The 11,809-nt window shown below is 38.1% G+C and overlaps 1 protein-coding gene across 1 annotated transcript; it reads left to right on the plus strand.

The window, feature by feature from the left end:
• The first annotated feature begins 253 nt into the window (after nt 1-253).
• MMP27 (matrix metallopeptidase 27) lies at nt 254-11,008 on the plus strand. The gene is made up of 10 exons (XM_032640241.1): nt 254-408; nt 1,230-1,468; nt 2,568-2,716; nt 2,810-2,938; nt 6,035-6,196; nt 6,372-6,492; nt 7,751-7,881; nt 8,708-8,867; nt 9,422-9,525; nt 10,476-11,008. The coding sequence occupies exons 1-9, from the start codon at nt 310-312 to the stop codon at nt 9,471-9,473; spliced, it is 1,242 nt and encodes a 413-aa protein (XP_032496132.1). The 5' UTR covers nt 254-309; the 3' UTR covers nt 9,474-9,525; nt 10,476-11,008.
• The last annotated feature ends 801 nt before the right edge of the window (nt 11,009-11,809 follow it).

An 11,809-nucleotide genomic window follows, 5' to 3' on the forward strand; every position in this document is an offset into this window, starting at 1 on the left:
AAAAAAAAAAAAAAAAAAAAAAAAAAAGAAAACCTTCAACTTTGCAAGTACAAAAGTAACTTGGAGGCTGACTTTATATTATTTTGAATTCAATAATGAACAATGACTGTGTTTACCAAACAATTGTAGATCATGATTGCAAAATCAAGTCACCCTAAGAAAAAAAAAGCATATCATGACACACCCCATGGCAAATGTCCTTTTCTGTTTTTAATCAGAGGATGATACAAGTCAACTCACGCCACGTCTCACTATTATTTTCTAAATTCTATGCAAACAGGACAAGGCTTCAACTGAAGAGAGAGAAGAATGAAGAGCCTTCTTCTATTTTTGGTCCTTGTAACATTTTCTTCTGCATTTCCCACAGACCGAAAGATGGAGTATGAAGAAAATATGAAACTGGCTCAGGTACTGTCTCAATAAATGTTATTAATGACTATCAATAAAACTTTTACTTTATTGATTGTATTGGGACTTAAAAAGACAGCTAGTTCCTACCAAAGAGTTCTGAACTTTCTTGTGAGGAGCTGCTTTTCCTTTCCTTGGCTCTAAGGACATCAAGGAACTTTGAGGGGTGGAGAGTAGGGGTGGGGTGGAGGACAGGCAGGATTTGCTACAACTTTAAGCAATAGTTACAAGTGAAGGGATAGTGAGAGTAGAAAGGGTCAGCTCTGAAAGAATGAAGGTCTCCATAAAAGCATTTGAAGACCAACCAGGAGAACCCAACTATATTTTGGAGCCACTTATCCCTATATGTATGAAAAACACATTGTTTTGGAGATTCCCTGTAAAAATCAGTCCAATTTGCCATATTTGGTGAAATTATTTATATTTGAAAAATGGATAATCACATCTCCTCTAGAATTTGTTTCAAGGAAACACCAAAATGAAAGTAACAGCAACAATATGTAAGACACAAGATAATATAACACACAGAAGAAGCTTGCTTCTCTTCTGTGGAAGTTTGGAGTCTCATGGGCTGTATGGGTTTAGCCAGTTCTGGTCACACATAGCTCAATGAGTTCTTGAAAACTGAAAACACAGGTTGACTCTTTGCTTTCTTCTTTGTTTTCTTCCTCTCTTCTTTCTTCTCTCACTCCTTCCTTTCCCTTGTTACTTATTTCCTTTTTCCCTCCTACTGCCAAAAAGGATTGCAGAAAATTTTGTTTTCTCCTGAGATGGAGATCTGCTCTCCTGTAGTCTGTGCCTTTTTTTGTCTTTTTGGTCAGGCATATCTCAACCAGTTCTACTCTCTTGAAATAGAAGGGAGTCATCTTGTTCAAAGCAAGAACAGAAGTGTCATAGACAGCAAAATTCGTGAAATGCAAGCATTTTTCGGATTGACAGTGACTGGAAAACTGGACTCAAATACTCTTGAGATCATGAAGACACCCAGGTGTGGGGTGCCTGATGTGGGTCAGTATGGCTACACTCTCCCTGGGTGGAAGAAATACAATCTCACATACAGGTAATGCTACTGCCCCTAATCTAAAGGAACATGAAAATAATCTCCAAGGAACAGAAATAATAATAGTTTATTTTACTGAGCACTTCCTATGTGCATGGCACTTGATAGATTTTATTTATTCCATCCTTCCAAGAAATTTGTGACATAGGCATCACTGCTATTACCACCTTAAACACAGAGAAACAAAAGCTTATTTACCATACGCCATTTTACACAGCTCTTCTCAGCAGACTGGCTCTGGCAGATATGCTCTAATCTCTAGCCTCTGCCACCTCTATAAAAGCTCAGGACCAGGATCTGCCTTCTGATTGCAGATGCTTAAAGGTACAAATGAAGTGTGCTCAAGGGAAAATGGGAAGACCCTGGAGCACAACCAGTTCATGTCAGAGATGTGTGTGAGTCAGATTGTCACATCTAAGGTGGACCCCAGACATCTCAAGGACAGGGAGCTGGCTTATTGGCAGAAAGAAGATGAAGTGCACCTGTGACCTGAGATAGAGTCAGTGACTTTGACCACTGCTCTAGAGCCTTCCTGGCTGGTCCTAAAGAGTCTTTCTGATAGTTCTTCCTTTATCTTACTGAGCCTTAGGGATTGAGATAAAAATATGTTTATCAAGATAGGGAATATAAACTAAGGGAAGATATTTTCCTGAGTAACAAACTCTTTGTGGCTTTCAAGTGAGACTCTTAATATATGACACATGCATAAGACTGATTTCTACAAGCCGTTTGAGAAAATAAATCTCAATTCTTTTTAGAAGATATTTATAGTACAGTCATATACACAGCAAACACATACATGAGATTAATGATCTCCCACTTAAGATGTGATCTTAGGGAAATCATTTAACCTCTTTGAGCCTCATTTGTTAAAGTGTGATAATACTACCTGATGAATAGGGCAAATGAAAGATTGAATTATATAGCATACGTAAAAGTACCTTATTTAAATAGTAAAGTAGTGTACAAATGTAGCAATAGCACTGTACCAAAAGTTACTGCCGCATATAATTGATGACATAGAAATTATTTTCTTTCCATAGTATGTGTTTACATGCATGTATAACCACCAATTGATATATTTTTGTTAATTTCTAAGAATTGTAAACTACACTCCAGATATGGCACGAGCTGATGTGGATGAGGCTATCCAAAAAGGTTTAGAAGTGTGGAGCAAAGTTACTCCACTAATATTCACCAAGATTTCCAAAGGGATTGCAGACATCATGATTGCCTTTAGGACCCGAGGTAAGGTTTTCAGCAGAGAAAACTATATGGCTATTTTCATCCCAGGAGCTTTGAAGATGCTGATCCTTTTTTCCCCCATGAATTGTATCTCAGTCCATGGTTGGTGTCCTCGTTATTTTGATGGCCCCTTGGGAGTCCTTGGCCATGCCTTTCCTCCTGGTCTGGGTCTGGGTGGAGACACTCACTTTGATGAGGATGAAAACTGGACCAAGGATGGAGCAGGTGAGCCCGATTTTCTTTATGAACAAAATTTTGTTATTCATACAAATTCCTAAAGGAATAGCTTTGCAACTAGTTGCTTTTTACTTCCCAATTTCCCTACGATTTTTCATATTCCAGATGACATTCATGAAAGTGTCCAATGTCTATTCAAACCATTGTGCTTTTCCAGTTCAGAGCCTTATCCACACAACATCTTCATAAAGTTGCTAATCCTGTTATGATCAGAACATTCTTCCCTTACTCAGATGTTCTTTCATATACCCACAATGCCTGAAGGGCCACTATGTGCCTGGAACTGTGCAAGGTGTTGTACAGACCACTAAGTTGTACTCAAAAAGTTCCAGCTCTTCAGAGGTTCATGATCTTGTGTGATGTATAAAGCCTAGACCCACTCACCACCATACAAGGCAGACTGTGCTGTCTGTTATACCCATGGCAGAAGTCATCTCTGGCTTGAGGACTGAAAGAAGACTCTGGGGAGGTGGTGATTCTAAGTTAGTGATTGAAGGATGCTGTGTGGGTTCATGGCCCATAGGAAGTCTGTTTATATGCATGAACCTTTTCTAGCTCTTGCCTGTCTGCCAAGGTATTAGACCCTGGTCTTTATATTTGGCTTATTTTTTCAGACTAAGTGGGTTGATTTTATTTCTTTTCATGGGCCTCCCTGGCACTAAAATAAGAGATATTTTAAAAACAAAAACCAAAATTTTACTATAGTAAAAATATGTGCCTCAAATGAAGGAGCAGGTTGAGTAGACTCTCGGGTTCTCCCACTCTTTTTTTCTAGCATTGACTACAGTCATCTTGGGTCTGGCATCTGGTTTCCCAGGTCCCAGGAAAGTGGAGGCTGTGTCTCTCTGGTGGATGGTACGCAAGACCACAATTCAGTCCTGACCAAGTAACTCCAGACAGTCTGTGGGTCAGTTTTACAGTTTCTGCAAAACTGAAAGCCAGTGACTCAAAATGATGTGTGGCCACTCCTTGCTAAGTCTGATCATGTGATGTAATTGTTTTTCCAAGAGCTAGGAAACAAAGAGGGTAAAGAACTCAGTGCTGGCTGAACTTCAGGTACTGGGGTAGTCTGGGATTGGTTGCTGCCACTGCCATGTGAATTACATCAAAGACAAGAAAATGAAAGAGGTGGGGTGACACCATGACCCAAACAACAGAATAGTTGAATGGACCATGTCTGTATGTCCTGCTGAAACATGTCCCAATATTTCTCTGGATCTGGCCTAAAGGCAGTGTGGATATGTGCAATCAGGCAGTTATAGGAAATATCTTAGTGCTCACCAAAATCAGAATGACTCCACTTTGTCAGCCAGGATTTACTTTCATATCTAGAGGTAGATATGAAAGTTTCACTGTCATTTTATCCCTATTAATTCCAATACTTAGTAGTAAAATTACTATTACGCATACTGCAACAGGCCCCTAGCCAAAGGGGATGTGTGGGGTCGATTACAAAAAAGTCCAATGTGATCTGTGCCTCAAGTTGGCAAAACTTGCTTGAGCAAAGCAGAGGATAAATATAGTCCTCCACCAAGTTCTGGGTGGATAGCCAGGCAACAATACTAAAATGGGTTATCTTCTAACTACTTTGCTACATTCCCTCAGCTTTGAAATTTTTGGCCCTGGGGGATGTCCGATCATATAACTCTTACCTCACTGACGTAGAAGGGAAAATGCCTTCCTGTTCTCTAATGAATACATAAAATCTCAAGCATATGTGACCTCCAATCAGATTTTTTAAATAGAAAATTTGGCAATAATGTATAATATATGATTACCTTCTTTACGTATATGTAAGCTCTCTCTATGGAAAGGGCACAAAAGTCTTAGTGTAACTTCCTTAAAAGCAATAGACAACCGTCATCTGCTAATCCCACTGTTTGCTAAGGGGAGGACAGTCACTGCGTGGTGATGTCAGAGGAATTTGTGCACATAGAGAGGCTTTCCTGAGAATCTCCCAAAGTGAGGTCAGTGTCAAGCCTGTATGTGAATGTAAATGTTCTACGCACACATAGGCACTAAACAACTGAAACAGACCTCAGAGACCGCTACAGATGCAGTGTTGGGATGGAGAAGAGCAGTGGTCTGTGGCTTGGCAGAACTTACTTGCAGGAAGATGACACATGTTATCTGTAATAAAGGTGAAAACACTTTGCAAAGCACTTGCCTTTAGCTAACATTCAGAAAGTGTTGTGGCACAGCTAACCATTCGATCATCCACATAAAAACCTGGATATCCAGCAACCATCACTAAGCAGTTTCTCAGTCACCAGGAATAAAAGATGATTAAGACATGGTCCCTGTACCGACAGGGTACGCAGCTTGGTGAAAGAAATAGACAATGCAGTACTTATCTGCAAAGACAAAATTAAGCACTGAGTCTACAGAAGCTGAGAGAGGTGCAATTAAGTCAACCTGGATAGGAGCTGGGGAATAAGAGAAGCCTCATGAGGGAGATGGCTCTAGGGGAATCCTGAGGAATACATAGGATAGCTGGGAGAAAGTGGGGTGAGAAAGTAATACACTGGGCAGAAGGGATGGAGATATGGAGACACAGAGATTAGAAAGAATATGGCATAGATGAGAAATGCAAATGATTCAATATGGCTAGCTCATGGAATGTGAAAATAAAATATGAGGCTGGGAAAAAAAGCAGGGACTAGTTCATGGAAGGCCATGTTTAGGTATTTGGACTTGATCCTACAGCCGATGGAGAACCTCTGAATAATATAGGTAGGAGAAACATGATCACATTCAGCAGCCTAAAAACAACCAAAGACTGGCGGCTTCTCTCTCTCTCTCTCTCTCTCTCTCTCTCTCTCTCTTTTTTTTTACTACTATCCATTTCTGAGACACCTGTTTCCTGCCATCTGTTAACTCTGGGTTATATTTCTCCATGATGTGACTAATGCCAATTATCAGTCTTGAAATATTTCCCAGATAAATGATGGTGAATATGTTATAAGAATTATCTGCTGTTTGGCAAGCCTTTTCTTCATTTCCCTCAGTTACTTCCTAATCTCAGATGCAATCATTCTCCTTCTGAATGACTAATGTACTCATGTTTTCCCTGTTTTTGTTAAGGATTCAACTTGTTTCTTGTGGCTGCTCATGAATTTGGTCATTCACTGGGGCTCTCTCACACCAATGATCAAACAGCTTTGATGTTCCCAAATTATGTCTCCCTGGATCCTAGCAAATACCCACTTTCTCAGGATGATATCAATGGAATACAATCCATCTATGGTGAGCAACAAATCTGAATATATGTGAACTGAATTGAAAGCCTTCCAGGGAGGAAGTTGAGAAAATCACTTCTTGAAATATTATCATGAAGAAAATATTCTCTTGGGTAAGATCCTTCTGTAGGTATTTCTACATGCCTTCTTAGTTCACTAAGGTATTTCTTTTCTCATCAAAGGAAGTCCACCTAAGACACCTGCTAAGCCAAAGGGACCCACTGTACCCCATGCCTGTGACCCCGATTTGACTTTTGATGCTATCACCACTTTCCGCAGAGAAGTAATGTTCTTTAAAGGCAGGTAAACCCATTCCCTTAAACACCTCAACTTCCTATGAAGCTTTTTCTTTTCAAGAGATTTGGGGATAAGAGAGCTGTGGGGGTAGTGAGAATATGTGCCTTTGCTTTTCATTTTATAACTGCCCATATTGTTTGAATGTTTTATTCTGTGCACATATCTCTTACTTGTTTGATAAATTAATTTTTAAATGTTTTTAAGCAAATTTTAAAATTGCCATTGAAACAGAGTCTACTTTCAGTGACTTCTTAGCTAAAATAACACACCACTCCTGGTGGTGTGCTGGAGGTGGCTTATACTATTTCAGGATCCAATTGTTAAATTTTCAAGAATTTTGTAAACTAGTTCACATCACTTTGGTAGCTTGAAACTGGCCATGGTTGGAATATTTACACCCTGGAAATCATCAAATGATAAAAATTAGGGGTTTTTCCTACCTGGAGAGCCAATTGTTAAATACGCATCGACAGACCTTTCCTTGAAGCCGAATCAACAGTGTTAGCTGTGGTAGGAAATCTCTTCTCTCACTATGTATAATTTACTGCACTTAACTTGCAACGTGGTGTGTCAATTATGTATACCATGACCATATTTTCAGAACAGAGTATCAAGACATACACCATCTGACAAGGATATAGGGGCAAAAGAAAAGAATATCTGAAATCAGACTCCTGCCACCCACAACTATGTAGCACTGTAATTACATGCTGTCACCACCATGCTCTTAATAGTTGAGGCTGAGAGACCACTTGTCAGGGATGGGTAGCCAGCATGGGAAGGAAAATGGACTATATGGATTTTTCAAGTCCTCCTCATAGGCTCAGAACTTTACAGCCAGAAGGGAAATCTGAGGAAATATTTAGCCATGTGAATAATAACATTTCTTTATTCTAGCAAACATCAGCACCAAAAAATTCTTCTTAGATTGCTTGGTATTGGTTTAGAATGTTGGGAATTGCTGCTTTGGCAAAACTGAGGTGATTGAGCACACTGAGAACTATTTATGAGATTTCCATGGGTATTTTGCTACTCTAAGTTCCCAAAAGAGTGGGCACAAAGTCATGTCCTGACCTTGGTAGTCCAAAGGGTAGAATTGAACTCATAACCACCTAAATTTGCTGAGGAAATTTGTATTAATGCCATAAATTGTTTGAGGAAAATATCAACCAATTAGATAAGGAACAAGTGTCAGTTTGCAGCATTTTCATTGAAATAGATATATATACACTGTGTATAAAGTATGGTTTTCTGTCTAACACAGGCATCTATGGAGGATCTACTATGATATCACTGATGTTGAATTTGAATTGATCTCTTCATTCTGGCCATCTCTGCCAGCTGATATTCAAGCTGCATATGAGAACCCCAAAGACAAGATTCTGGTTTTTAAAGGTAATTTTACCCATCATTATTCCTCTTCTCCTTCTGGTTGCCTGAACTGTTCAGTGGGTATTTTAGTGCAAGGAATACAATCTTCATGAATGAGCAAAACAGACAGGGCTTCTGCCCTGACCTTAGGTTCCTATCCTAAAGAATAACTATCCAAGGATTCTCGGTGGTTGTGAAGATAAACACCATCCCAACAGCACAGGAGAAAAGAAAACTGTATAACAAAAACTAAAAGGTGTTTTTTTCTGAAAAATAAAGGTAACCCATTTCTCTTCTATGTTCCCTTTTTACTCGGGTTGCTAGACATGGCAAATAAAAATAAAAGATGCTTTGAATTTTGGACAAACAACAAAATAATTTTTTAATATAAGTATGTCCTTTGCAATATTTTGGATATACTTATACCAAAAATTAGTCATTGTTTATTTGAAATTCAGATTCAATTGGTATCTAATATTCAAATTAGCAACCCTACTTTTTATATGGGTTTCACCAGATTACTTGCCTTTGAGAACACTTGGGTGCTGAAATTTTGGAGAACATGTCCAAATATACTTGACTGTTTTGTCAGAGTTGGAAAGAATTAATACAATGAATTCAGTTGACATGGGTATGCACACTACTAACTATAGGTATGTATTATTTGTGTAATGTTAATGACATAAGCAGCTAAAGAAAGCAGTAAGAATAAATGGAGACATAAGATTACTAAATCTCTAAGCACTGAACCTGAAAGGAACTAAGCATCTAATTATTTTCAAACTTCTTAAGACAGCTATTTCTCCCTTTAGGAAATAAATCAGAAGATAATCACTTTCTCTCTTCCTAGATGAAAACTTCTGGATGATCAGAGGATATGCTGTCTTGCCAGATTATCCCAAATCCATCCATATACTTGGATTTCCAAGACGTGTGAAGAAAATTGATGCAGCTGTCTGTGATCGAAACACAAGAAAAACCTACTTCTTTGTGGGCATTTGGTGCTGGAGGCAAGTCTACAGACAATTGACCCTTTGTTTTACTCTGGAAAAAAATATCCAGATAACTTTACTTTAACATGGGCAAAAATAAAATTAACCTACAGTCTTCCTAAAGTGTTATCTTGAAGGCAATCTCAGGTGGATGGCATTCGCCAAACAAAAGAATGTTTCAATCAGTTCAAAGATCTTTCTCCAAGTTAAAAAGATAAAATCATAAAGCTGGTGATGCCAACCAAACCACCAATGACAAACATATCTAGTCAAAATCTTTGAAACTCCAGGATGAGCTCTTATTTTGATTTAACAGTTCCACAGAATAGCATCAATCTGGCAAATTATGTGGCTTTTTCCCCTCATAATTCCTTGCTTTCAAGACATTATAAGTGATTTAACCAAACATAATCTTTGCCATTTTTATTTTATTATTGATCCAACTTGTTTTCTTCCAGTAGGACTACTTTTTTTTTCTACATCTTTGCTTGACTCCAAGGAGGCAGTAAAAACTAAGCCCTCCCCCTCCAAAACTAAGATCCCCTGAAAACCTTTCAAATCCATGTCTCCAGGTATGATGAGTTACCCAAACCATGGACAAAGGGTGTCCATACAGGGTGGTAAAAATACTTTCCAGGAATTGGTCTCCAAGTGGATGCTGCTTTCCAACATAAAGGTAAGTGCCTGACTATAAGGATACTTGGAAGACTTTGCTGACTGTGAAATAAGACAGCATGAAATCTTAAATGTTTCGATTTTAACGTCATTTTATTACTCTAGAGTACATGTAAATAATAATAAACTTTAATCTGAGGGCCTTATCAAAAACTGAATAGTAAGTTCTGAATTATATTCTCTGTCATACTATTTCAAAACTGCAAAAAGTACCAAAATTAACTATCACTGATCCAAGATACCTTATAAAAATACCCCCGAAGAGGTTTAAGTGTGAAAAATGACTAAGCACATGAAGTGAGTAGTGATTCTCAATCTTAATGTACATAGTTTAATATACATAGCTTGGGGTTATGAAACTACAAGTTCCTTAGAGTTTCTGAGGCAGTAGGATTGTGGGTAAGATCCAGGAATATATAGTCTTAAAAGAACCTCAAGCAATTTAATGCATCAGTTCAGCTACTATATCTTCAGAGACAACAAACCAGACCACGCAGTAAGCAGGAGTCTAAACATGTTTTTGAGTAACACCATCTGTTATTCTTGTGAAATCTAACATGGAACCTCAAAAGCTATAACAGATTAACCAGAGCAACACTAGGAAAATGAGGATGTAGGGACCAAGGCCATACTCTCATTTCTCCCCCTCTCTGAGACACTTTTTTGAAACCTAGTTTGAGAACCTCTGGCATAAACCACAGTCTGACTAGAAAGGTAGTAAGCCCTTGAAACTCATGTTTCATACCTTGGCTTTTTTTTCAGGGAAATAAAAATAATATTTCTCATGTGACTGAGCAGAGTAAAATGTATCTATATATGTATCTATATAGTTACACATTTATTTTCTCTCCATATAATGTTCAGTCATTTTATTCTATATTCATAAAATTTTAAAGTGTGGAATCATTGTATAGTGGTGCAAAGTAACTAATCATAATTCTCTCTCTCTAGGATTCTTCTATTTCTTCCGTAGATCAAAGCAATTTGAATATGACCCTAAGGCAAAGAACGTTACCCGAATAATGAAAACCAATACTTGGTTTCAATGCAGAGAACCATTAAATTCATCATCTGATTTTACTATCAGCGAGGAAAATGTACATTCAGGGGGAGTGGAGATGTTTTATCATAAGAATTTAAACTTGCTTATTTTCAGTATTGTTCATGTGCTGAAAAATTACAGTTATCAATAAATTCATAGACCTAAAATAAAGCTCAAGGGGTCTTTTAATCTGAACTCTGCTTCAAAGGAGAATAGAACTATTCTTTAACATCAAGTTGCCAGTCCTAGTTCTAAATATCTATCTAGTTAAGAGTCAAACAGCTTTTTGAGCTTCCTGATTCTTTTTACAGGAAGTTATGTATAAACAAAACTCTCACTGGACTTTAAACATATTTTATGCTCTGTAGACTTGAAGAAGCAAGACGTTTGTTATAATAACAAAATACTGAAGACATTTATTAAACCAATCTTTAGCATTCTATTTTGTCTGGACCTTCGGAGTTGGAGAAGCTTGATAAACTGCATCCCTCATCCCTACCCATGTTCTGAACCAACTGAGAAATAACATACAGTTGGGAGAGTAAAATACCACCTTTATTACTGAAAAGCTTATATTGGAGAATGTATCTGTGGACAAGCAAGCTTCCTAATATCAAATTCTAGAGTGAGCTATACTTACAAGTCATGGGAAGAACTGGAAAGCACCATGCCTCCCCAAGAAAAAGTGAGCTGCCTACAGACTACATGGAGCCCAAAGAGAAAGAAACAAGGATGGAGCTACATGTGTCTAGTTTCTGCTCCCAAATTCACCATTCAAATAAGTTATTCTACCTACCAAAGATAGGAGTGAGAGCCTAGAGAGATGCAGGAAGTGTTACACTAAAGATGATCCCCCAACAATTAAGAAACTAGCAGGAGTAGGAAAGTAGTGTTCCTTCCAGCCCTCCCAACCCCACCCCAAGCATAGACCAATACAATGAATCATTCCTTAGAAAGTTTAAAAGCAAGTTGTGTGCACACTGATCTCATATAAAAGAAATGTAGAGATTTCTTGTGTTTCCTGTGTATATGGGTCAACTGGGCTTAAACCTATTGGTAGAAATTTCCTTTCATCTTTATATGTATCTGTTGTATGTTTAGAAACCCAACCATGTACCTGTTGGTTAAGTTTTACCTTTACACCCTCAAAGCTAAATGCTTAGCAAAGCTCTACATTAATTTTCTGTCCCAAAAGATGGGAGGTTGTCAGTTGAACTTGATTCTGATTAGGTGATGGATTGAG

This window comes from Phocoena sinus, chromosome 8 (assembly GCF_008692025.1).
Source record: "Phocoena sinus isolate mPhoSin1 chromosome 8, mPhoSin1.pri, whole genome shotgun sequence".
NCBI lineage: Eukaryota > Metazoa > Chordata > Mammalia > Artiodactyla > Phocoenidae > Phocoena > Phocoena sinus.

Coding starts and splice junctions, on each gene's coding strand:
- MMP27 (XM_032640241.1), top strand. CDS start 310: ATGAAGAGCCTTCTTCTATTTTTGGTCCTTGTAACATTTTCTTCTGCA. Junction 409..1,229: donor AAAATATGAAACTGGCTCAG/GTACTGTCTCAA, acceptor CTTTTTGGTCAG/GCATATCTCAACCAGTTCTA. Junction 7,882..8,707: donor CAAGATTCTGGTTTTTAAAG/GTAATTTTACCC, acceptor CTCTCTTCCTAG/ATGAAAACTTCTGGATGATC.